Genomic DNA, 27,416 nt, shown 5'->3' on the forward strand with positions numbered 1-27,416 from the left:
TAGAAACCATGTTCCAGTTCAGACCTGCAGTTAGTCAGAGTGTGGTTGCTACTTACTCCCTAAGTTGATTTAAGAGTACCCTGAGCCCCCATCCTGACACCCATAAACAAAGAAGACTCCATCTCACACAGTCTGATCCACTTTCCCCAACTGGGTCAGTGTTTCAAAGGCCAGTTCAGAATGGACACTCTTGTAGAGGGTACTGTGCTGCCCTCCCTGTGCACACACCATCATATCCAGAGAACACAAAGAGGGTAGTGGCTTCTGGAGCTGGGAGTCTCCTACCACCAAGCAGGGATAAAAATGAAACTAACTTTATTTTATGTTGCTTGCTTATAAAATGTAAAACTGAAATAATTACAATATCTCTGCTGCTGCAAAACTTTGTTTTACTGAATGCTGTTACCTTCTGCATCACGTTTGGGGAATTTTAAACAGGCAAATGGAAGGTCTGATTGAAGATGAAGTTAAGTGAAAGAAATTGGTCTCATTTAGCACATGACAGGATTCATCTGTGTTCCCAAGTCCACTGAGGTAGCATCATGGGCGTTTCATATTCATGAGCTGCTGCGACACTGTGTCCCCTCATTTACAAAGCACCGTGTTCAGCAAATTCTGTCCCTGTGGACACTCTGTGCATTTCATGGTCTTGTCAGAGAGACATCAAACACTTCAGTAACCAAATACCAGAAAATGGCTTTAATTAGCACGTCTCAATGCAATAAATAATTTTTCTCTCTAAGTGGAAAAATGGAGAATTAAAAAAAAAAGGAAATAAAAAAGCAGAAAGCAACAAGCAAAAAAAAATCTTCAAAAAACCATAAAGAACAAGGGACACAGACAGCTTCTGCTGAACACACAAACAAGCTTGAAGCCTCTTGGAAGCTTTCTCAGGAGAGCAGCAGGCAAATGGAGAGAATAAAGAATGCTTCTTTGGATTCTTGGACATTAATTTCATAGGGATGTCTTTTCCTAACTGAAACTGCCCTACCAGTAGGTCAACATGGAACAGCATACCTGTCTGATCAACCAGCAAGGAGATGAAAACGGTAGAGTGAAAAGCAGACAGTACCACAGCTACCAGGGCACTGTCTCAAAAGTGAGATAGTGAGAAAACTGAGATAAGCATAATACAACCTGAGTGTCCCATGTCCCAAAGCCCCTTCTGAGAAGAGAATGGTAACAGCACAACTGGGCCAAGCTGATGAGAAAAGTCACCCTGTGAGCGGGTGCTAGAGGTGTCACAGGATCTAGGGAAGGTCATACAGCAGATTCAGTACTGACCCTACAGCTTTCCATTAAAAAGTTATACATTTGCTTTGTGTAACGTTGCATCTCAGCTAGATGGATGACTGGCTAGGGGTCAGGTGGTCCAAGAGACATTCTACTTGCTTCAGTAGTGTAGTGCTTTCACAGACTGCTTGGTGTGGCATGACTTCTTCTGCACCTGACAGCTTGCAGGGGACAGGCATCAGGCATTTCTGCTGCTTCCCAAAGCTGCTGCTGACACAAAGGCTCTGCCCAGTTTCAGTCATTTGAAGTGTGAGGAGAGGCACAGAACAGCCCTGTCAGATGAGTCACTGGGCTCAGTGCAGGGCTTCACAAGCAGTAGTGCATAGCTTGTACTTATGCAAGAAGTAGGAGCAGACCCTGACAGCTTTAAAGGCAAGGAATCTCTTGCATAGGTTTGTTCATCAGCAGCAGAAGACAGGAGAGACTGGAGGCCAGGCCTAGAACCTGGAGCCCGCCATGTTCCTGAGGTTATCAGCATTTAGAGTGGTAACACAGTCTTACCAACAGCCTCCTGACAGAGCACTACACCTGCCCTCCTTTCCAGTAACATGTGTTTTCCTCTTTTCAAAGGCTGTTCCCTGTTCCTTTGCAGCATTCCCATGCTAAAACATACTCAGAAGGTAGTGGGGCATCAGATGAGAAGGTATGAGGTGTCCTGATAGGGTCTAGTGAACTCAGAAACACAAAACCCTCTTCAACATCGCTGGAGATGAGGGACTGCATTAGAGCATTACTGGGGCAGGGAAAGCAGCTTCTCAGGATGCTCCTTTGGAAGTATGTTCAGGAGCAGGCGTGCCTGATTCTATTTCATCCTCTTCATGTTACGCTGGAAAAACAAGACAAACTACATTTCTTTTATGCTAAATCCTTAGGTTTTTTTATTTTTCTTATATATATTTATTAAAAAATGCCTCTTTGATCGGCAGCACCCATGACACCTCCACATCCAGCGACTCCTCAGAAGCCTCCCTCCCTCCACACAAGGCCACCGCTGCTGACAGCCAGCCAGGTTTGATCAGAGCCACTCAGAATCGGATTTTCATAAGACAGATGAGGAATCTTACTGCTGCTCTTTCTCATATCAGATGAGAAACTGAGGAGGAGGGGGGATGGGTCCTGAGGGAATGACACTACAATCAAGGGCTACGCGATTCTCTCTCTGTCCCTCCACTGCTGCAATTTTCAAAGGAGTTTGCCTCAGGCAGTTTTAAATGATGGTGTCTCAATTCTGTAATCATCTTTCAAGAGCTTTTTCTTAAAGGGTATTTTAGGTAAACCTAGTCCGTCAACTCCATTTATGGACTCAGCAATCACAGACCCAATATGACTGTGTATCAACCATATCGCAGAATTTAGCAACAGAAGATGCTTCCCCAGACTGTCATTTTCAGCCCTGGACAAGCCATGTGTGCTCCCTTGTAATTAAGGAGCCCATTGCCCCTTGGCCAGTGGTCTGCTGCTTCAAATAGAACTTCAGACAGTCTCTTGGGACATACTCTCTGCTCTCCCCTGCCCACCGTGGCTCTCAAGAGAGAGCTGTCCTCCAGCACCAGAGGCTCTAGATCACAATGCCAGCAGTTACTGGAGGGGTTCAAGCTGGCCTGGACCAACAGTTCAGTTGAAACCATCAGGCTGGGCTGAATCTGCCCTTCAGTGACCTTCAGAGCACAGAGACTCAGAGCAGTACATTGGGTGGGGGAGCAGCAAAGGGGAGAGCTGTGGCATGGTGACAGAGCCACACATGAAGTCAAAATGCAGAGTCCCAGAGACCCAACAACCACTGACACTCTCTGCCCCAAAACCTTCTATTCAGCCCATTCATACCGCTTCCAAAACAGCATATCTTTCTCTTCATCTCCATTTCACTGATGCTCAGAACTTTTCATCCATTTAGCTCTCGCCAAATCACTCTAACACTGCCTTCTGAGCCTATGAAGTACTCACTGGCCATATTCCTGACTATTCCTGCAAATTCTGCCCTCTCTTACCTTCATGCTCAGCCACTGCATCTGTCCTTGCAGCTCCTGGCCTCTGGAATTCACCAGCACTTGGTGTGCTCTGTAGAAACAGCAGCTCACCAGGGAAGCACCTGGCAAAATTGATCAGGAACGACAAAGCCAACAACAACTCTCATTGTGCCCTATTCTCAGCTCTGTTTGGAGCAGTATCATCATTGGTGTATATCTGAATGTAGCTCAAGAAGTGTTGGATATTTTATGGCTGTGAATTACAGATCTCCCACCTGACAGATATCACTACCCAGAAGAATTGGGGACCATGGCATCTGCCCACTTCCCCTCTGTTGTTCAAAGTCAGGACTCTCATCTTGTTCAAATGCAAAGGAGCTGCTGGCACATGCCAGAAGGGTAAGAAGTCCTTCTAGAGGTTTGACATTGCATAGAGAGGTCTAATCATCAGCTCTGCTTCCTTGAGGAGGCTTCCCAGCAGGCAGGAAAGGGTTTTTTTGCCTTGAGGGCACAGATCTAGTGACTGTCTCCTGGCAGCTTTCCTCACCTGCAGGTCAGGTTCCAGTTATCTGTGTAGCATAGTCAGGCCTTCATTTCAATCAGCTGTCTCATTCACATACACTATCTGCTTTAAAATAACAAGCTGTTGTTCCTGCAGACAGAAAATCACACATCACATCCCAGTGATTTTTCTAGGAGCCCTTTTCTAGGAGCTATGCATCCCAAGAGTAACAGAGAGAAGGCAGAAAGGGACTTCTGATGATGTTGCAATAGTCTGTGTGGGAATAGCTAGAAGGATTACAACCTTAGCTAGTAAGTTTCCATAAAGTGCCGAGGAGAAAAATCCAAGTGCAAAGTAGTAAGAAGAAAGATATCAGGGGGAATACAACACAGCAGTGCAGAACTGGTGGACAAGAAAGAACAACAAAAAAACTTCTAGCCAAAGGACAAATCAGATTGCTGAGGTGGGGGAGGAATGTTAGCATTTCTCGCCCTGACAAGAAACAGCCCTATCTAGCTCTGTGCCAGAAAGAGACACATGAGGAGAGTAAAGCCCTCTATGTCATGCTGGAGAAAAGAGCAAAGGGAGGATAAAGCCCTTCAACTTCGGCTTGGTTGTTCCATCTTCCCTCCCACCTCATGACAAAGGATAGTCTGCACGTGGCAGAAGCTCTTGGCAGCTACAGAAAAGGAAGCAGTGCGCTGCAGATAGCACCTTTTGAATTCCACAGAGAGTCTCACACCTCCCATCTCATGCAGTTTCCCTGCCATACAGAGCTCAGTCACTGCTGCTCATTTTCCCTGTTGACATGGACAGAAAATTGAGCAATTACCCTCAAACTCCTCTCTCTCAGATTGCGGAGATTGCTACATACAAAGCATTAAGCCCCCAATTGCCCCTGGTCAAAAATGACTTAACTAGCCCTGTCCTTTAGGAATTAAACAGTTTTGTGTTGCTTGTGAAGGTTTATTATTCCTCAAGTGTGATGCATTAAATCCTGCTAAAGCAGGTTTCTCACCATGCAGAGGACCTGGTCCCCCATGACAAGGTCCAGTGGGCACATACTCACTAACCGAGGCATTATCCATTTGCTGTGCCTGAGTTCTCACAAGTACCAGCATGTGTTCAGGAGGGTGGGCACTAAGATTGCAGTGGGTGCTGTAGGAAATCAACCTAGCTATCAATTAGATAATCCAGAGCTACTTTTGGAGAGACATTGCACTTTTTCAAAACTGTCTTCTACCTTCTGGGTTTCCCCGTGCAACTGTAACAATGGCTGAAACTGCAGATCATTCTCTGCACGTCCCTGTCGGCTTCACCTACGTTTACCACCTCCCATACTGTTTCAGTCACTCCACACAGCCTGAGAAGTGTGTCCATCCTTCTCCCCCAAACTCCCACAGAGATAAGGAGTCAGATGCTATTTCATACACAGGCCAGGAGCAGTGAAACAATCCTATTTTTATTTCTGAAACTACAAGGTCTATCAAGCCCAAAAGTCTCCACTTGGTTGTACAAAGTTCCCTCCACTCTCCATCTGCCAAACGGGGTTCTCTATAGCCCCCATACTTTTTTAACACATTCTCTAATGGACTCCAAACTTGGAGGCTCTGGTTGTTAGTGATGTATAAACGATCACAACTGAGCACATTTCAAATTCACAAGAACACCTTTTTAAGGGCATATAGTTTTGTCCTTCATTCTTCTAATGAAAAGGTTGGATGGGGGACAAACAATGTTAATGGAATGGTACAGCTCAGCTTTCTAATAGGTTAAAGGAAGGCGATCCAAATGTATTGGTTGACAGCAGCAATCATTACGCAACCGCGCCTGTTCATATTAAGGTGTACAAGCTAAGACATTATGCAGCACAAAATAACCGTGACCCATCCTTGGGGATCCATACACCAATGTCTTGATTTTTGTATGTTTAGAATCTGAGCTTTACCATTACAGTTAAGGACACAAACTCAAGTGCAGTTCTATACAAAGGGTAGGCTGATACAGCTCAATTTACTGCACAGCCACAGCCACTGAATGCTACTCCTTGCCTTCTACACTAGGCAGTTTTTTGTATCTCTCTGCTTATTCAAAAAAGTAATTTTATTCAAGTTCTGGAGTTTGTTTATATGTCACTTTTCTTCAGTCCAATTACTGAGCCCACAGGCAGAATTCCTCTCCCAGAACAGTTTACCTAATCTCCCAGTCGAAATAGGACCACAACCATGCAATACACCATCCATTTAGAGATTTTCTATATGCAAATTAGATCCACAACCCAGCATATTTGTACGAGAAACTGCCTGGGTAGGAACCATACTATATCTTTCTTCTAATGCATAGATTTAATCCAAAGCCAAATGCCAGTTTGCAAACAATCCAAATTCAACCGCTAACCACAGGTTAGGCACAGATAAATAAGTTAAGTCTCTTAAGATTCAACATGTATTCATACCACACTCTGCATCAATTCTATTCTATATTTATTACCCAAGGTCTTGGAGTGCTGAAAGTCACATGCTACAAACAAACATGTGGCAAGCATTTTTATGCCTGGTTAGCAAAGACAGTCATACCCCAAGTACATGACCAAGGTTCAACAAAAAGGACAGCACGTATGCAAGCAGTCAGAGCTGTTCAGAACAGACTACCAGCCTCAGTGACATACGCTGAAATTTAAGAAGCCCAAGGAACTTCCCAGGGGGAAAATTTAGTCTGTTCTGAAGATGCCAATACTATAAAGGTGCCACTTCTGGCAGTCATATGTTGCAATGCTTAATCTGTCTGTAAGACCCAAATAAGTCCTTATTTAATCTCATAAACTATACTGATGTCTGATCCTTTGTGACTCCAGATAATTCCTCTGATGCTTGGTGATATTTTACAGATGCAACTTTTTATACACTGTATAAAATTCTTAGCCCTTGAAAACTGAGATACCTCGTAGAGGCTTTAATAAATTTCTATGCTCCTCACTAGTGCTTGTCTTGAAATTCATACAATGGATTTTTCCTGAGATCTCTCTTGACTCATCCAGTCCTAGAAGAGCAGGTAATACACACTATAAAGAAATCTAGTGCCAAGTCAGGAGTGCAGTAGATTTCATAGCAGCCTGTACAGGGAGGAGATGGGATTACCCACCAATGTTTATGTTTAGCTTATGATCTATGATCTTGGGTTAGGGCAAGCAGATTTTTAAATTAAGAATTCCATCATGACAGAAACTCCAAGCAACAAGGATATTGCTATAAAAGATAATAGATGCTTTAAACAGCCTACTATCACCTAAACCAGGGGAGAGCAGGGACTTCTTTATCCACTCAATCTTTTATTGTGCTTTTAGCTCTCATTTTGCCCAGTCCACTATTCTCCATGGAGGTGATTACAGAGAAAAGTGTGTCCTTGCCACTTTCCTGCTTTCCAAGGGTCCTCTATAATTCTATGTTCTTGAAGAGCCAGAGTTAGACTACAAGTTCATTTCCTCATCCTCCCTCTCCATCTCCTTTACCCTTTCTCCCTCATTCATCTGGGGAGACCTAAGCAGCTCCTACATTTGTTTATCCCCAAAGTGGTAAATTTCCTTGCAACTTCTTACAAGATGCCTCTGCTCACTTTACTGGAGAGCCCCTAGACATGCATGAAGGCATTTCTTGCAGTCAAGTAGGTGATACCTTACCTCCTCCATCATCTGATGCCTCCAGGCTCTGCTGTCTGAGACGATGGCTGCAGCAAAGTAGAAGAAAAAATTTCAATTGCAAGCCCAGAAAAACATCGTCGTGTCCCCTTTCTCCCCACAAATGTCATGACCTATCAAGGAGAGAGTTTCCAAGTGCGCTTAGCCCACAGACTGATCTTCCATACCCCTCATTGCTGAGCTCAGCAGAAATCTCAGCTTAAGCAAGATGGACCCAAGACAAATCTCTAGGCTGCAGACAGTAGGGCCTGGGCTGGGTCTGGGAGGAAAGCACTGGCTTTCTAATTTTCCTTCTTTCTGTTTCATGGGAGTGACAGAGCCATCATCTACTCCATAACCCAGGGAGCTAGAGAATGACCAGCCCTGCCCCATCCCAGCACACATGATATGAATTCCTGACAGGCTCTGCATCCTTCCCAACTTTCAGATCTTGGTGTACTGGTCAGATGATCAAAACAGATGTAAAAGTTGTGGAAGAATTCTCAGCAACAATGGGAACTTACTCTTCTACTTCTTCTGCATGCTTTCTTCCTGACCTGCAAGACAAGGAAGGCTTATGTTTAGAAAAGGCTAGAGAAAATTAAAAACTTTGCCTTTCCCCATATGATTGTTATTGTGCAAAACAGTTCCTGCATCAGATCTGATATAACACATCACACCTTAAAGAGTTCTGAGTGACTATTAAGCCAGTGTACCAAAAAGTCCCTGAGCATGACAGACTGAAACGAAACCACTTGGGTCCCAAAAGACAGCCATGCCCAGATATGGCAAGAACCATAGTCTCTGGTTCTTTAGTTTCTCAGACACTTTTTTATCCCCTTTGCCATCAGCTGCAGGAAAAGCTGGCCATACCTGAGTAGAGAGGTTGGCGCATTAATGAGTGAAGAAGGTGCAATACTTCTACCTACTCCTGAGAGATCAACAGTTTCCTCCCCATGGTTGTGCATAAAGACTTTCTGGTTGCCTTTCAGGTTAGGTGTCACACCTGAGCTGGCTCACCTCAGGTCAGACGTGCAGTTGCTGCAGAAAATCAGGGTTGATCTGGCTGAGTTAACAGGAGTTCATAATAATAACATGGTGGGGAGGTGCTGGCAAATGGCAGCTCCCTTGCTCTCCACCCCAGCAAGCCCAGAAGTAATTCAGTCCCGATTAGGGACACTTGTTCAATATTCAAAATGCAAAACATGGAGATTGCTGAACCAGCACTTTGAAAAGTTAATTAAATGCCAGGTTTCTTTTTAGCAGATACTCCATCACTCACTGATTGCTTTGGCCATTTTGCAGAGTGAAGTTTCATGTCTATGCGTTGGGAATAAATATTCTCCCCTCCCCTGAAGTCAGGGTTCCATGACAAAGAATACATGAGGCTCTCCCCTGTCACAGGCACTGTCCCAGGACACACCACGATGTAAGAAAAGTTGCTTCACTGCCTTACACTGCTCTTTTCAAAGCACTTCGTGACACGGCACAGGCCTCTCCTCATCTGTTCTCTGTTCTAGCAAGTAAAGTATTCATCTAGCTCTCCTGTGAATAATCTATTCTTCTTCTAAGAGCAAGGAATAGGATAGAGAAGATGTTTAGATATATGGAGAAGAGATATAAGGAGGAGAAAGTCCTTTGTCTCTACTGCTCCCTCTGGAGCTTGCAGTCTGAGAAGCTGAAGATTACACTGAATCAGTGATCTGAGCCCAGTAAATATCAACTGCTGTAATCAGAACTGCAGCTGTGTGGTGACATCTGCACTTGGGCTTTCAGCTATATCTGCACCCTCTATTCAGAGGCAGAAATGCAATGTAACTGGGGGAAGAGCTCTTCCTGTGAGGATGAAGTGTCCAGCTCCATCCTTCTCCCCAGTGGTAGACAAAGCACTTTTTGTAAACCTCCTGATACTATGGAGAAAGATACAGATGGCTTTGGAGAGCCCTCCACCAGTTTTCAATGGCGTTTAGACTCTGAGAAGATAGAGGTAGAAAGATGATGCAAGATTTCTCCTATTTTATTCCTCCTTTATGCCTTCACAGAGCTGGTTCCCACAGGGCCTTGCCCTTTCCAAGCTGAAACATCCCAAATGATGGCATTGCACAGCCATGCACAGTGAGATGATTTCCTGGGGTTCAATTTAACATCTTCTTGGCATGATCCCGTTACTCTTGATGATTGTCCAACCCCAAGTAACATTCTCTTCCTCAGTACTCACACTCCTTACATTTTTGCTCCTGTCTCCAGGCAGGAATGAAACACTCCACCATGTTCACACTTCCCAGGAGAGAAGGTCACTACTACTATCCCTGTAAGCAATTTCTGTTTCTTTTTCCTAAGCTCCCTGTCATGACTGATATCCAGATGGCCCACAGGGAAGGCAGTCATATTAGTCCTAGAGGCAGAGACTGCTCTGCTTATGTTCTGAGATTTAAGTGTTTTCAACTTTTCCATGTTGTTAGGAAAGGACTTATTCAGGACAATAAGCAAACATCTCATTAGGAAACAGCTGCACTACATATTGGAAAACACAATTTTGGGGAACAAACTCATCAGCAGGGAGGGGGGAATAGTACTGGCCCCTTTAATCCCAGAGCCCAGGTGTTAGAACTCTCCCTTAAAACAAGACTATTCCTTCCTTTTCCCAGGGCAAGTTACAGCCTCATGATCAGTGCCCCCAGGAGAACACCTCAGTCCCTGTGCCACAGGTCCCAGTGGTGGCACTGGATGAGGCAAGTCTCTCACGCTGACAGTGGTGCAGTTTATACAGAGCATTTACATACTAACAGCACTGAAGCAGGAGCTAGAAATGTCTGCTCTTCTGTTTAGGAAAGACATCTACTTCCAGTCACCTGTACTAGATATGTTTGTTAATACATGGTTTGATATAGCTTTATTTGATGAAACTAGCATTTCAAGTCAGCTCATGAGCTCACATGTAGAAAACTGTCCCAAAAATATGGTATGAAGCTTCTGTAGTGCAGGAAAGAATTGTTTGTTTTACAGTCTCTGTGGCCTTAATAATCAAGCAAAGAAGATACCAGGCAACCTACTATTTCTTCTATTTTTTTTAAATAAGGCTTTGTTTCATTTTGTTTGGCGCCAAATTACTTTTTGAGTTCTTGTTTCAGATTGGGGGAAAAAATGACAACATATTTTTGGTTTAACTAGTCTTTTGCTTTTTTGGCAAAACTGCAGTCCCTAAATCTACGTAACAAAGTGACTCTGAGAGGAAAGATCAGCTTTGTCTTGAAGGAAGTAAGAAAAATCATTAATAGCTCTTCAAAAGGTGCCCCACCTTCAATTCTGTCCATTCCATAAACTTACCTGAGGGCTAAGCTATACCTGAAGATAGTATTCCTGCAGAACCAATCAACTGCTTGTCTCTTTGCTCTCCAAGTACTATGGGAAGCCTCACAGGATTTCTTCATGATGTTATCACATTGCTTTAAGGATTGTGGAGTAGTTCTTCCTAAGAATAGTCTCATCTTACCAATGTCAATTGCCACACATTGAGACCAATATTTCCTCCTTCAGGAATATCAGGTCTGGGTAAACAGCACCCTCTTCATTCATCTTGTGAGCTTTCTAATGGTGAGTGAAAGCAGACATGGAATGAACTCGACTAAATTCAAGCCGGCAAACTCAGCTTTCCTACTCTTTTCTCATATTCTCAACAACACGAAGTGCACTGCCCTGCTTTGTCTGCTGCAGCAGCAGCAGGCACCCAGGGAGGGCAGCAACAAGGACCTACAAAATGAGCAACTGAATATGACTACAGATACAGTCACTCAAGTAAGGATAAACAAAACAAGACAATCCCAGGAGCAGTGCTCAGAAATACATTCAGTCTGCTGTATTATACACCAGCCACTCCCCAGTTTTGTGAGACAGGGATACATCTGTTTTTTTCTCTTATGCTCCCAAGTCCACAGCATCTGGAGGGGCAAAGAACATGGACTCACTCCATCACCTGGACAGTGAGACCAGTGCTCCCTTTCCCTGAGAGGCTGTCAGCATTCCCAAACATAACCATAATCCCAGAATATTCCCTCTGACTTTGGACAGCTGCTTACCCCTTCTCTATTTCAGGGTATTGAATAGCTGTGAAACTGGGTGAAAGACCCTGACAGTCCTTGTGTAACCCCATGGCATGTAACTCCTAGTACAGAATACCTGTTTCTCTCCTACCTCTGCCCTGGAGCAGAGGATATAGATCTGATCTCTCGAGTGTTGTCTTTGCTCAGTTCTTCCCGGGAGGAATCCTTCGTCCACATTAGTGAGAACGGGTTAAACCTCAAACCCGAGACTTTACTCCCACACAGCCCCCTGATGTACAGCTGAGCTGCCTGCAACTTCTGTGCTGAAGGGTGAAAGGCAGTTTCAATGTAGACATCATCTCTGTTAAACTGTTTCTTTCTCATTTAATGGACTACCACGGAGATCTAAATGGAGATAAAGTGGCAGGGCTCAGAGAACAGCCAGGATGCTATCTTTATGCAGCATGACAATGTGCAGTGGTTAATTAGACACCGTTAACCTATTTTAGCAGAGGACATAACTGGGATGAATAGCGAAAAACGTCCTTGAAATCTTTTAATGTCCGCAGCTCATGAGAGCTCCAGACACACTAGCGGCCCGCACCGCGCCACAGCCAGGCCCAGGGGTTCACTGTGCAGGGCCGGGGAGGTGTGAGGACGGGCGGCACAGCTAAGGAAAAGGGAAGAAATTACCGCAGCTAGGTAAAACGGATTCGGAAGCGGCGGGACGGGAAGGCCCAGCCCGGCGCGGAGGAGGAGAGAGGGCTGGGGGCGCGGGCAGGTCGCTCGCCCGCCCGGCCGGCCGCGCTGGGCCCGGGAGCTGCGCCCGCCCCGCCCGGGGCCGCCTCCTCAGCCGCAGCATCGCCGGGCCGCGGCCGCCCCCTGCCGGGCACAGCGCGGGGCTGCGAGCCCGGGCCGAGCGCCGCTCTCACTGGACAGGCCAGCGCGGGGGAAATTCATCTGCCCCTGTGTGGGCTGGCCTATGTCCTGGCGTGCCTGAACCCCTTCTGCGAATGACGGGGAACCAGAAGGCCGCTCCAAGCATCCCTCTTGCTAAAAGAATGAAACGGGGAAAGAGGAGAAGGTCGTGATGTTCAGAGATGCGTTTTGTTTGGAGACAGCAGGGCGATCAAAGGGCGGGCAGAGACAGGCTGGGTGCGCAGGAAGCAAGTCAGCAAGCCAGCGTTTTGCCTCAATGCTTCCACCCAAAACCATGCCCCATATCAACATCCAAGGCTTGGCTCAGCCCACAGGGAGGCACGAAGCTTTTTGCCCCCCGGGCAAAGACTGTAATTCAGGTCTAGGCCTGAGAGAGGAGGGGAAAAACTATTTTAAAAGACGTTGTACCCTCTTGCTCAAGTGTTCCTTAAGTGCCCATCACCACAGTGAGTGGGCGGTGAGTTAGGAGTTGCAGCTCGTTCAATAGCCTAAGGCACAACTAACTTACACATCCAATATGACACATAGGTGCTAACTGAATAGTTCTCCGGGCTCTCCAAGTGTGGGTCTCTGTCACTGCTTGTTTGCTGTCGCATGGGAAAAGATACATTCACCAAGGCTGTCTGTAAATTAGAACTACTACCGGTTCTGTAAAGCACAAGGTGCCTTCTCAGCTATTCCACTGCACCTTCCCTGGGGCTCTGATCTCTAAAGTTTCCACCGTCTCTTTGTGGCCTGTGGCAGCCTGGAAAAGCCAGGCTTTCCTTTACAAAATTAAGGAGTTTAATCTTCACATCTCCTACAATTAAAGCAAGTTTTGCCATTGATTTCAGTATGCTATGAGGCTTTATTTTCATCATAGGATGTCGCCTCACAGCCCTCCACTTCCTAGCTCTGGAATGCATGGCTATCTGTATCACTGCAATGGGGGTTTGGGCAGACACATATTTTTTAAACTGTAATGGCCCTACCATCCACTTTCTGCCCCTTCACAAGCTGCCTGTGCTGGTGGGACTGCATGCTGAGCACACTGCCCCAGAACATGGCTCTGGAAGAGGATGGATACAGCAATGAGCAGGCATGCTGTGTAAGATGAGATCTGACAGACCTGCTGCTAGCCACCTGCAGCTGAAATGGACTTGGGAGCCACTTAATCTCCAGCTGAAGTGGTTTTGTTTCTCCTCATGTCCTAATATGAGGGCTAACTTAACAGAAACTACAAAGGAGGGAAGCTCTGGCAAGCAGGACTTCAGGAACTGGCACAAAAGAACAAGCTGACAGAGAGTGCTCCTGAGGATCACTGAACCTCAGCCTGCTCACTGCATCATCCCCGAAGCAGATGTTCCCAGGGTTCCCCCTCTCGCTCACTGGTAGAGAGCTGACCGGCAGAGCTGTTCAGAGCTCCCACTGAGCAACAGTAAAAACAACAACACTCAATACAAATTCCTGCTGTGTGGGAAAACAGAAAGCAGTGCTGCCGTTTCTAGAGGTATCCACCACATATCTTTGGTCCCTGAGAACAGAGGCTTCTATCCAAGTGATCACGTTCTTGGCCTCCAGTAAGCACAAAGCCCAACTCCCACAAAAAATGACTCTTGAGGTTACAGGAGCATTTCAGCTTCCATTTAAAGAAAAAAGCACACTTCTGGATCCTCATGATTACAGGAAAGAACTGACTGCTAAAGGAGACAGTATTTAAGGTTGTTTGGGTTTTTTTTTCAAATCTCACAATAGAGAACAAACCTGTGATTACGAGGTTCAAAGACCTTTCACTTGTGACTGGCCTCACTGAAAACATTTACATGAAAATATTAGAAAGAATTAGGTGTTTATTACCGAATAGTATCTTGTTCTGTCATCTGAGAGCAACAGCTTCTGAACGAAGATATTTTAAGAACTTGGATTAAGAATTTGAGAATAGTAGAAGGGTTTTATGGGGAAGGGGGCTGGGGGAAGGGGAAATAGGGTCAAGCAAGTAGATCAAGTCATATCAGGTCCCTTTCAACAGGTAAACTGCATTAAGATAGACTTCACAGCCAATATACAGGTGACCTACAATGGCCAGACAAGCTTTTAGCCTTGGCTATGACAGATATCATTACCAAAAATGCCACACTTCTGTTCCGTTTTTGTCATGCAAGCTTCATTTCTACGGGAGCAAGAGACTGCAATCCTACTAGACCTTCCATTGCCCAGTATCTTTCCAGAAAAAGAAGGCAAAGAAAACATCACTAACTGGGAAAAAATAAACAAAAATCTAGGTTAAAAATGAGAGAAAAAGAAAAAAGAAAAAGAAAAAAGAAAAAGGTAAAAAAAACTATTGAAAAGAAAAAAAGGGTGAAAAAAGGAAAAAGAAGAAGCAAAACTCTTTTTCCAGGCTCCTCTGAGCACTGCAAAGATATAAATGGACATAAGTCTAACACTTTCCCCTTGCAAGAAACTCTTGCAAGTCACACTAAGCAGGTTTAAAAGGAATAAAAATCCCCTGTGACAGCCAGGGCGCTGAGAGATTCTCAGGTGACTCTTCTGTCTTTTAGCAACATTTCTTTTTCTGCCAGTTATCTTTACTGAGTCTAAACAGAAACACCAAGGAGAGCTCACCCCAGCAATGACATGAAGGGACAAGAGGACAGGAGCTTGTTAGCATTCCTGGAACATCCAGCCTATTAAAAAAAAAAAAAAAAAAAAAAAAAAAAAAAAAAAAAAGAGAAGGGGGCAGGGAGAGAGAAGAAAAAAACCCACCCTGGGCCTGCACATTGCAGCTTACCGCCATCTTGATGTCCTTGATGCGTGCTGATGGCATGGAGGTGGCTGGCACCAGATCAGCCCAAGAGAAGGAATGAGAGGCCAATGGAGATTTATGTGAGGAGAGTGAGATGGACAAGGTAAAATTGTCAGGAGGAGTTGTTAGAAAGTAAAATATATTGTGACAATTCCACTCCTGCCGTTCATCAATAAACTGACAGATCATTTAGTGTCAATTAGGAGTGATAGATGGACAAGTCCCCATGATCCTGGGCCAAAATTAATGGCTGGGAGGGAGAGGGTGATTGAAAATGACGGCTGACATTGAGAAGAAAGTCCTGAAGGTCCCCAAGGGGCCATTACTTGCCTCATTCCCTTGCAGATCAATGCAGGGACAAACCCAAAAACAGACACTTCAAGACAAAACTTAATCAGACTTCCTTTTCTTTCTTCTCCTTCTAAGTTGTGCCCCCTCACTTGGCAGCCTTGATCCTCTCTGGCTATACTCCTCACTTCACTGAGGACATCCGCAGATGGCTGCAGGCTGCAGAGTGAGGCTGACATCTCCCACGCAGCCAGGAGTCTGGCTCTGCTCCTAATGTGGCAGTGTCACAATAAGTCCAGACTGAGACTCACCTCAACCCTGCTGGATTTGGAGTAGAGAACAGAAGCAATGACACAAGCTTTCCCCCACTGCCCCAGACAGAGAAACTCATGAGCACTTAACTACTCCCAGCTGCAAGATAGGGATTGCTAGAGGTTCTAAAACCAGGCACTCTCAGGGGTCATTTCTTATAGAGAGAATACAGCATAGTTTAGGCCCATATTTTTGAAACAGGAGGTTTTTAACTTTACCTATCTCTTGAGACCCTGAATCATAAAACCCCTTAATCTCTTAAATAACTTTCCTCTGGCTCCAGGGTGCAATCTCACCCCTGCCCAGCCTTCAGAGCCTGAAATGATATCTACACAAGGGCTGGGTTACCCTGCTGTAAAGGTCACCCCCACTGCATCCTCTTCCTTCCTACAGGCGCTTAATATTCACCTTCTTGACAAATGCATTCCTGGACACTGTACCACTTCTCTGCCAAAATACTTCAGCATGGTCATTTTCCTAAACAAGCCTTGATTATTCCAACTCTGTGTGGCCTATCAGTCAGAAAGGGGAAATTCCAGTTATAGCTGAAGCACTTGTTGATAAACTACCATGATCCACATAGAAGAAACAAGGTACACATGCAGTCACTGGAAGGGACTTCCTACTGAAAGCAGCACTTTGTGCTTGCTTGCCGGGCTACCTAAAACAAGCTGTGTTTATTCCTCAACAACCCAGCTGCTGCCCACAGAGCTGTAGGAATTTTAGGGGGCTCATTGTAAGACCAAAGGGATCAAGTACCCAAGTGAACTGAAAGAGACCCAAGAAGCAAAGAAATTAACTACTAGAGAGGAAACTGGAAGAAATTCTATGAGGAAAGTCAGAGACGAGATCAGAAGTTGCTGGAATTAAATCAATCATGGAAGCACCCCTCCTTTATCAAATCCTCACCAGTATGCAAAACTGAATTCCCTTCCCCCACTGGCAGGCACTTTGTGTTTCTTCCTTTTGATGCATGAGATAACCTGACAGTAAAGCTCTGCTTTGCTTGTCAGGAGAGTCAGCGCTGATGTCATTAGGGACATCAGCACAGCTTTCAGAGTGGCACTTGGGCTCCATCCAGTGGTTAGAGAGCTGCTTCTGTAGGAAAACCCAGCTGAATTTACTGTTATTTATCTCAGCAGGCTACTAGGCTCCAAGTGGCCGCCCAGGTTCTTTCTGCTGGTCCCCTTTCAGCTAATACTGGCGCTAGAATGTTGCTGGGGCAGCAGTGAGCCTCTTCTCACAGGGAATGATTCTTCTGAGTACTGGTTTAACTAGATACAGCAGATTCAGGTACAGATGGCCCTGGTAGTAGAGAAAAATGAATTTCCTGTCACTACTTTGAACCATTTAGTTGCTGTTTGCAAAGGACCAGCCTGGGGGTTTGCTTAGATACTTACCAGTGGTCCTTTGTCACCCAGATGTAAAGAATGGGACTCCTGGAAATGACAACTGTTCTGTAAGAGTACTGGGAGTCCAAAGTAATCTTCCCACATTTGGCTTTTGAAAACTTGAGTAAAATAGATAATTTTAATCGTTCTCAGCAATTTAAATATCTGACACAAATGCTATGGGAACTCTAGTAAGATTCTGTATCTCGCATACCATCTGTGCTAATTAATTTAAAAAATAATTTGGGTTGGAAAACTTTAAGAGTCCTCCTTTTCCTGTCTTGAACAGTCTGATGGAAATAATCAGCAAGATGTTGAGAATATTTACAAGTTTACATAAGCATGACATGAGCTGGTAAGGAAAGGGACTAAAAGAGAGCACAAAGGTAGAAAAACAGGTTGCAAACTAAATTCTACTCTAACATGTGCCAAATGGAAATAAAAAAGACAATTTCAAGTGATAATTTGATACTGATAAGTCTCTGAACTAGAAATACAGCAGAAAAGCATCCCTGCAGGAAAAGCAACACATATGCAGTTGTAACTGACTGAATCTGTCATATACAGAACTAAAAGCTAAGACTTCAAATGGAGAAAGAATAACATAAATAGCTACAAGATCATTGCACAAGTGGCTGCAGTATCCCATCTGACCCAAAATATATTTACATGACACAGAAAATCTAACTGTAGCCACTCTGCTCATCCTTCCTAAGTGAAAGAAAAAAAAAATCAGATTTTAACACTGTCTGAAAATCAATACTTCTAACAGAACAATTCCCAACTGTAGGTTCAGTTAAACCAGCAAAAAAGGGCTTAAACTTAAATCAGATATATCAACAGAAGCATGTTATTCTAACTACATCTACACTAGTGGACTTGGAGCAAGTTAACTTGATGGGCTTCCAAACTGAGTCAAATTGTTTGAAAAGCTGTGGGGAGATAGAGCCTGAGAAAACAGAAACAACAAAGCTACAGCAACATTGGTATGACATCAGCCAATGACTCAGACTTTTCACATGAAGGCTTTACCCTGGGATATATCACAAAGCAAGCCCTACAGGCCAGCATGTCAGACTTTTTTAAGGGAGAGAAGAAGAGAGATCAGCTTGGGGAGAATACACAGGAAAGGAAAGACAGGGGAATTAGTTGTACAAAACCCTTGTACCTCATATGACTGGAGAAAGTCAGGACAAACTTCTTCATAAAATCCATTCAATAAAAACCCTTATTACAAATGAACACTGTTAGATAAGACATATCACATGCATGATTGAGCAAGAGACATATCTTGGTGTCATGTCCCAGTGTGCAGACTCAGGGGCAGAAAGGTCTGCAACTCTGTGTCCTGTTCTGCTTCTCCAGCTGAACTACATCCAGTGTCATCGAAGCCTTTACTCCAGACACTTAGAATGTCTTGTAACCCATGCAGTTGAGATGCTGGGGGAGCACCACTCACAGCTAATGCTGCAAAGTTATAGGACAGAGCTAATATCAAACAATGGAAAACAATGGTAAAATAGCACGTGGCACAGTGCTGTTACATTAGGAACCTGCTCACTGTCCTTCAGGGCACATTAGGCACAGACCTGCACATGCACTACCTCCAATCTAGTCCTTCACCTAACCAACAATTACATAACTTGTTTTTCCTAAACAATGAAATTGAACCTTCTTGTCTGCTGTCACATTTCCATGAAGCTTCTGCTTGGTCCTACAAAGATCCAGGATCACTGGTGGCACTTTTTTAATACCCTGAGGTGGATGCATCTTTGCAATGGCAACTTCTAGCTGCAGCCAGCCTATGAAAAATAACCATCATCAGGGTTAAACTGGAGAGCAACAGGAGTTCAGGTTGAGATCTTTATTCCCTTGCTTTATTCTAGTCTCCAGATTTCCAGACTATTTATTTTTCAGAGACAGAGTGATAATTTTCCCAGAGAAAGTACTGGTTTTTGCGAAGGCTACCCCAGAATACAGACCACCTTTCTCCCCTCCCAAGAAATACTGACTGTGTAACAGGTTTCTGGATGTCCTCACCCATTCTCAGTTTCAGAAAAGAAAATACATAACTTTTCATAAATCAGAGTGCCTCCAAAGTATATAGTAAGGCATACAGACTTTTATTATAGGCCTTTAACTACACAAGCAATCTCACACCACTCCAAAGCTGAGCCCTTCAGCTCTGTGAATATGAAATATTTCAGCATAACTTCTCAGCTTGGAAAAACACAACTATTTGAAAGCAAGTAATGTCCTCCCAGTTTGAACTGTCCTTTAGTTTTCACACCTATTCTATTACCATACCCAGATATTTCCTTTGTCTTTCGTGTCCTTCACGTAAGTATCAGGCTTCTCAACGCACATTCTACAATTTGTATACTTTTTCCTCCCATCTCTTCTTGCTGACCATCTCCATCCATCTCCATTATACCATAACCCTATACACACATAAACATCGACAAATTTCACCTTTACTGTCAAGGCTGATCACTAAATCCCGATGTGTTCATTGCACTCTTGTCAGTGTGGTGCTGTCATGTGTCACTCTCCTGGAAAGGATGGAACCAGTCAAATCCCCCCCATCCCAGCTCCTGCATTTAACATGCTTATCATGCTCTTGACTCATTCCAGGCACTGTACCAGGTAAGGAATGCGCTGCCTCTGGCAAACAGGGACATGTACAGAGTTTGAAGGCTCACCAAGTCAATTAGCCAATGGAACCAAGCAAGAGCAATACTTTAAATGGCTTGAACAAGTTATATTGATAATGGAAAGAGAGACCATCTAAAAGACCCAGGAAAATTGTCCCAATGTCTGTGACAGCAAGGTCCAACTAGTGATATTCCTTTATTCCACACCTAAGTCCCTCTTAATAAGGAAAGAGGTGAGGACTCACTTGGTAGGTGCCAGTACAGGATCATCGGCCCAGCCTCCTTGCCGGCGTGGGGGTTTAGGTGGTGGAACCTTTAATAAAGAGAAGAGACATTTTACAGACACCTCTGGTCAAGGCAAAGTCAAGCCAATTGAGACATCAGGTCCACACACACAAATGTAGCACTTTAACAAATAACGGAGAGATAGTGTTTAAAATGCTCTTTAATCATAAAAGGAAGACATAAATTACAGGACAGGTTTTTAAGCTTGTCTGTAAACAAAAGTTGCATCACCCTAATCAGTATTTGGACAAGTTTCAGGTCTATGTGCCTTTGACTTTTTGAGTACACACAATACAGTAGCTGACTGATCCATAGAGGATGTGGTCTTCTGGCAAAATAGGGTTCACTGGGAACATGTTCATCACTGTTGCCCACATATCAGTGGAGGTATCACAATATGCCTTTCCTAGGGTACAAGATAGGATATTTTAGACATCTTGTTTTATATGAGGAATTGTTGCTAAAACATCTGTTTTTGTCCACTGCTTAGTATAGGAGGAGAGATGCAAAGTTCAGATACAGAGATCCATACCCAAACTCTTCCAAAGTTAGTTGGGATGAATCCCACCACTGCCACCACCAAAATCCAAAGGGGAAGATCATCTGGATCTTAAAAACATTCCCTGCTATTTTCTTGCATTGTCTTGTGTGGCACTCTGCCACCTGGCAAGAGAAAATGGGAATTCAGCTTAGGGCTTATGATGGGAATTTTCAAATGGGGCCAATGGGAATTCCCACCATTTGAAAGGTGCCCATTGCCGTTTTGGGCTTAGTTTCCCCAGCCTGAGGCACTTTGTACAGCACTGCCTTCAGTGTTCTGCATGGCAGGCAATGATGAAGGCAGAGGTAAGGTGAACCCAGCTTACATAGCTCTCAATTGATGGTGCCTAGTGAGGGAAGATGCATTACAGGGTCCTGTGAATGGACCATCATGAGAAAGAATGATTGGGTAAAAGGTCCCGAAGCAGAGAAAAAATGCTAACTGCAACGGAATGGTGGGGGCACAGGTGGCTTCCACAGCTTTTATTAACAAAGTGAATAAGTGGGATGACTCCTTAGGAGTTTTGACATCACAGAGGACCTTGCATGTGTGGTGGGGTCAACATTGAACCAAAGCCAAATTGTCTCTTGCCACAGATGAGGACAGGGTCGAGCTAACCCCTGTCGGTAGGGGTCTCACATGTTTATTTCTTGAAGTAGAAGCATTGTTTGTGAGTGTGGGAAATTAGGAGACCCTGCCAGGGGTGGCCTCTGCCTGCTGCAGGGAGGGGGTATGACCCTGCATAGCTCCCTGATAGGAGCAAAAATAGTCATCCTCCAAAAATAAACAGGGAGCAGGAATGAGGCAGGAGCTGCAGTCCCAAAATACCAACTTTCTTCAGCAAAGGGAGCACAGGAGGGCAGAGGGACAGGCAGGGAGCGTGAAATGCAGGAAACAGCCTCCTTATATGGGCTCATCCGTAGGGGACAGAGCTCAGTCGACTGGAATGACCATGTCACAGAATGTGAAGCCTTCAGGGGCCCAAGTGAATGGAGTTTTCTGATCTTTAAATGATTCCCCCAGATTCTTAAGATGCCAAACCAGAGAAGAGGCTACAGTGCCAAAAAAGGAGCATTTTGAATTCAGTTGATCTGGACACACCCAGAGCCCAGGAAAAAGCGGGAACACACACCACATATGGGCGTGCATGCCCACATAAACATCCCTATTCCCATTACACACACCCCTAACTCAAAAACACACTCCTTCCCATACAGATGCTTCCCATGCAAACAACCCCCTTTCCCCTCACACTATCCCTCTGATAGCCAGCAAGCTGTATTTCCAACACACAGCCTTCACAACTCCTCACAAAGGAGCATGAGGATACAAAAATGACACCAAAGAACCTGTGCCATAAGGCTGAGGGAAAATGCAGCATCTCCAGGACATTTCAATGCACCTGCAATTTAATTCACTCATCATCAAAACTAGCCTTCAGATCAAAGATAACTCAAGTGGGGCACATTAGATCAGAGGGTGATGACAATGTCTGGCCCAGTCTTTGCAAAAGGCATGACTCCAGGGCATCTAGGGGTTTGCTTCCAATGCCTTGCCAATGTTACAACATGTTCCCATTGATCATACACACCAGGCAACGCTGAATGTCTGTCAGATCCTGAAAAACACCTCACATACACCTACAGGTCTTTTATTCCTCTTGCAATAAATCAGGTAATTCTTTCTGAATTGCCTACAGGAGCACTAGCAACAGGAAAGGCAATGTTAACTGTCAGCTGAGAAGAAATAGCTTTTCTTTGTTAGCTGCCTGGAAAGTGCTGCAATAAGGTCACATGCCACATACACTTTTGTCAAGTAAATAAACTTACCTTCATATATTTTCACAGTTCCAAAACCTCAGCATAATTTACAATTGAGAAGGCAGTGTTGTGCTTTGCCATAATAAGGTGACAGGTAGGGACTTTGCAGCTGCAAGCAAGAGCTCAAGGCAGAAATGGGACAAATGTCAACCCCAGAGGGATCAGAGCAGAAACAGAGTACACTGTTCATCTGTAATGCAGCAAATATGCTCCTAAACATACCTTTTTGGTGAAGAAGACTGGGGGATTTAAATGATCAGAACTTGCTGGTAACTACTGTTATACCTTAAGCAAGATTTCTATATATGTTCTCAAATGCAAAGCTATACATCCGAACAGTTTAGTGTTCAAAACACTGAGATTCCACCAGCTCCTGACAACAGTGTTGTTTCTCAGCCCTTGATGCTCAGTCTCTTTCATAGCCTCAACTAATCACTTACTTGCTGGGATTTGCCTTTCCACTTCAGTTTTGTTAGTTATTTATCTCCAGAAGATCTCCTCTACTTGAGTTTCTGCAGATTGTCTCTCTTCCAAGGAAAATTGCCATGGTCTGAGATTTTGTTTTGCTTTTTTGGGGTTTTGTTTTGGTTTAGTTTTTTTCTCAGAAATTCAGCTCACCTTTTTTGTGATGGCATTTTTCCAGTATTTCTCAGGCCAGCTTTCTTACCAACACTTTGATACTACATCCATAATCAGTATTTTATCTCTCCCTTGGAAAAATGACTGGCCTGAATTCCATCTCTCCTTCATTAAAGTAGAAACTCTACCTTCTTCTTTATTGCTTTTCAGGCCCTTTCTTATCAGACAGATGCAGAATTCTAATCTGGCTTCCCCATTAAAGCAGAAATTTCCAGGCTACTTGTCAGATCATGTCTCCAGCTCTGATGGTGCCAGATGGATCCTGCTTCCCTCATGGAAGCAACTACCCTGTGTGTCTCTGAATCCTGAAGGTCCAGCAAAGTTTCTTTTAAGACCTACCACAAAAGAGGCAGATTATGGGCATGTTAAGTCCCTCAGATTCTCAGGTGGGTCTGGAAATATGGATTAATTTACCTTCATCAACATGACAATTCCTTTGAAACATTGAGCACTCTGTGCAGGGATGCAGGGACTCAAATGACATTGACAGTGTGCAACAGAGGACACACAATTCATGTCATATTTCTCCTAAAACATGTAGGATCTATGTTTTTTCCAATATACAAACACTGTGAGATTTTACACAATATGTAGATGTCTTCTTTTATCCAATCTTGGCCATGAAGTGAAAAGAAAGAAGTATGGGCAGTCTCAAAGATTCTCTTCTCCAGCAAGATGCAAGAGGCTCCTTTGACTGAAGAAAAGCAAATCTCCACAACCAGGCCTGATGAATTAGTTTTGATTGCTGCCATTTTAGGAGCTGTAAGTCAAATAGCCCCACTGCTCCTAAACAGACACATAAAGTAATATATACTGATCTCAGAGTATGTATGATATCAAAAACACATCAATTCCAAGATCTATGCTAGCCTGGGCTTTTTGCAAAGAACAGCCCATCTCTGCTGGCTCTCTTTATTATATCCATAGACGGTTCAAATAGTGCATCTGATTTTAATGAATACCCTTCAAGGACTTCTGCATGTTTTAAATACCAAGCAGAAAATACTGGATTTGCATTTCATCCAGAAACTGTCCTTCTTTTCACAGTCACTGACTTTTCTTTACTAGAGAAAAGTGTTACTGAGACAGAAGTTCTTGGGGCTCTTCAAATATTCTCTGCCATCTAAGAGAGGTAAAGGAGCAGTTCATATTGTTAACCAGCTATCAAGAATTGCTCTCCTAAAACAGTGGCCAGCTGTGGTCAGCTGACATGCACCCGTGAGGAAAGCTGTCACCTTTGCAGCATTTGGCACCTTAACCTGTCTGAGGAGTTACTGCTCTCCCCTGCAGGAAAACAGTGAATCAGCACACAGCAATCTGATTCTCTGAACAAGGGGTCACCAGGTAGGATCCTCACAACCCACAGTTACAGGGAAGTGCCCCTCCAGCCCTCCTAGGCATGAACATTTCTCAAACAGTTTGCTACCACTTTATGCTACATATGGTCAGACATTTTCCCATCCACCTTCCCACCTCCTACAGTTCTTTTGCTGCCTTGAGGTGGGTCCAGGAGTACTCAAAGTATGAAATGAATGTGTGGAAAAGGAAAAGCTTTTAATAAAATTATTTTCATTAAGATTGTCCCTGATCCACATCAAGGTAGACAAGCAGGCAGGATACTACTAGAAAGGCTGGGAAACATGGCTGACTAGCAAAGCTATTTCAGAAGATGTCATCAAAAGGCAAGGAGATAAGCTCAGAAAGCTGAAAATAGCTGCCCTGCCAGTCAGCCAGTCGGGGTGCACGGGAGAGAGGCTGCACAAGGCCTTGGGGAGCTCCAGGCCATGCAGTGCTGGGGCTCACACTGGGGAAGTTGGCCTAATTAGGGAACAAAAGTTCAGCTGCATTTTTAAGATTCCTCCTGGAGAATCTGGCCAGCTTCCAGATGAGAGGTCCCCAGGAACAGGCTGGGAGTCCAGCATTTCTACAAGCAACCAGAAGACCTCTGGAAAAAAAAAATAGATGCAAACTCTCTAAAATGGAAGCAGGTAAAAAACCCCAGTGCGTTCTTGGATGCTGGATCCTTTCAGTGGAGGGTATTTACTAGAATAATGCAAGAATCAAATGACAGATGACAGAAACTCTGGGACATGGAAGGACACACACGGCTCAGCCCAGGACCACATAAACGGGAGGGCATTCACAGTGTACAAGAGCTACAGGAAATTCTGCCCCAGAGAACCTCCCAGGTTCCCAGAAATGCCAATTGCTTCAAGAGCTATCTACTGCCAGTCCACCCTACTCCCAACTGCATGCCTAAGAAGGCAAAATGCTGGCAACATGCCAAACAAAAAATGTAGCTACCCCTGGTGAACGCTCCTCTACAAGCTGAAGATCACAGGGGAAAACAGAATGCTAAAGAAAAACATTGCAGCTAGACTGTAAGGTCTTTGGGAATAGGAAATTTTTATTCCAGCCATATACCAACACTCTCTGGATCTTATTGCAGTGTAAATTGTAGATACAGAAATGACTGTGACTGCATTACAATTATGACTTCTGAGTCATGAACTCTCTAAACCAGAGTGGAAGGACAATGCCCAAACCGTTGTGATTATTTTTATGCAAATAAGGTCCCCTGATCAACACTCAGCTGAGTACAGCTGGTGCTGGGTTCCTCACTTGCATGTTTCTAAGTTTCAAGGAATGTAGGGGAGAGCACTTGGGGGGTGGCTGTTGCACAGATCCAGACCAGACCAGAAAATGGAATGAGAGTTTGGTGCTGGATGCCAAGCACTGTGCAAGGGTAAGAACTGGGTCAGGAAAATACCGTTCTGATTAAAGGCCCTGATCATATCAAGCCCCAGGCCATGTCTACACCACAGGTGCAGACACACCTGCAAGCAGGATCCATGTGAGTCAGCTCAAGTCTGGAAACTGTCTTGTTTTAGGTACTTCTGGTAACAAAGCTGGTACTTCCCCAGGCAGAGTGCAGGTTGCTTCTCACCAGGGGATCTCCGCACCATTCTGCACTGTATTTTAGAATGCAGATACACTCACTCAACTCCACCCAACTCAGTGACCTAGCAATTTCAGAACACAACTGGCTTTATATTTCAGGTACTTACATTTTTTTTATAGTTGTTCTTCCAACAAACATTCAATGAAAACAATTGTTCCTGACATGTTGACTTAACCTAAAAAGCAACAGCCCATTTTTCTACCCAAACGTTTTAGAAGCACTGGCAACTACTAAAGGACTTTGATCCCCCTCTGGAAAGGTTGGATCTTCAAATCCTCTTTCCAGCTGTTGCCTTAAAGTGTGTTGTCACTCAAACACTTAGTGATATAGAGCCACAGAGGCCAGCATCCACCTATATAAGGGTCAGAAATCAGGTGTTGTCCTTGTTTTTATTCCATGAAGGACCTTGAGACTACCTGTGGCATGTCTGCCAAAGCACAGCTTGAGGATGAGGTCCCAGCTGAACTCATTGGAACTGATGTCTTCCCACTCAAATGTTGCTGCCTTCAGTTAGAAAGTCTTTCCCTATGGTACCAAAATTCTTTTGGTTCCATTTGCAAAGCAGAGCAGCTCCAGGAGAAAGGACTGAGAGCCTTCTCAGACTCAGAACAGCTCATAGGCTTGTTATTATATATACTATTCCCCGTGAAGCTGGCAAACATTACTTGCTGCATTTTTCTCAGAGAAGGAAGAGGACAATAAAATCAGTGTTTTCCAGCTTAGAAAGGAGACGGCCAGTTTAATCTCTACATCTAAAGCATGAGGTTCCAACACTGAAATGAACATCTGCTTATTCAGGACCTGGAGGTCCCTGAAGGCAAGGAAAAGCCCTGCTCCACTTCTGAAGGCTAGAAAACACAGGATGGGGATCAGGGTGTCTTCAGTGGTAGTGCAAGGACATGCACTCCAGAGCTCAAGGAATGGGGCCAAAACTCCACAGAAGGACAGGGTTTCAGACACACTGCCATTCCCAGCCACTCTTTATCATCCCAATAGATCCACCTGAGATTATCTACGTACTACAAAGGCACCTAGTGCAGGATATAGATTTTGTTTTGAGGATACAGCATCTGAATCCCTCTCTGAGTCTATTTAGGGAATATCCACAGTGCTTCTGCATAAAGCTCTAGCCTTCCTTTCAGATAGGGTCTAAAGAAAACTAGTGGAGAGACTTCTCCAAGGCCCCAGAGCAAATCTATGGCAAAGCCACGAAAAGAACCCAGTGAAATCTTGGCTCACAACCACATTCACACTCCTGCTTATTCTGCTTCTGCAAATTAATTGAAATATTAGGATACACCCTTTATTATACCATTGATTAGCCTAAC

At 44.3% G+C, this 27,416-nt stretch overlaps 1 protein-coding gene across 3 annotated transcripts in view; it reads right to left on the reverse strand.

The window, feature by feature from the left end:
* The window catches only part of IFT43 (intraflagellar transport 43), a 43,569-nt gene that overhangs the window by 7,601 nt on the left and 8,552 nt on the right, over positions 1–27,416 (reverse strand). For all 3 annotated transcript variants that reach the window (XM_083864183.1, XM_083864181.1, XM_083864182.1), the window contains 3 exons: positions 20,087–20,154; positions 7,960–7,992; positions 7,439–7,485 (listed from right to left, as the gene is read on the reverse strand). In XM_083864183.1, coding sequence (XP_083720309.1) covers positions 7,439–7,485; positions 7,960–7,992; positions 20,087–20,154 — 148 coding nt within the window. The remainder of the gene's footprint in view (positions 1–7,438; positions 7,486–7,959; positions 7,993–20,086; positions 20,155–27,416) is intronic.

The sequence above is a fragment of the Zosterops lateralis genome, assembly GCF_965231275.1.
Source record: "Zosterops lateralis genome assembly, chromosome: 6".
Taxonomy (NCBI): domain Eukaryota; kingdom Metazoa; phylum Chordata; class Aves; order Passeriformes; family Zosteropidae; genus Zosterops; species Zosterops lateralis.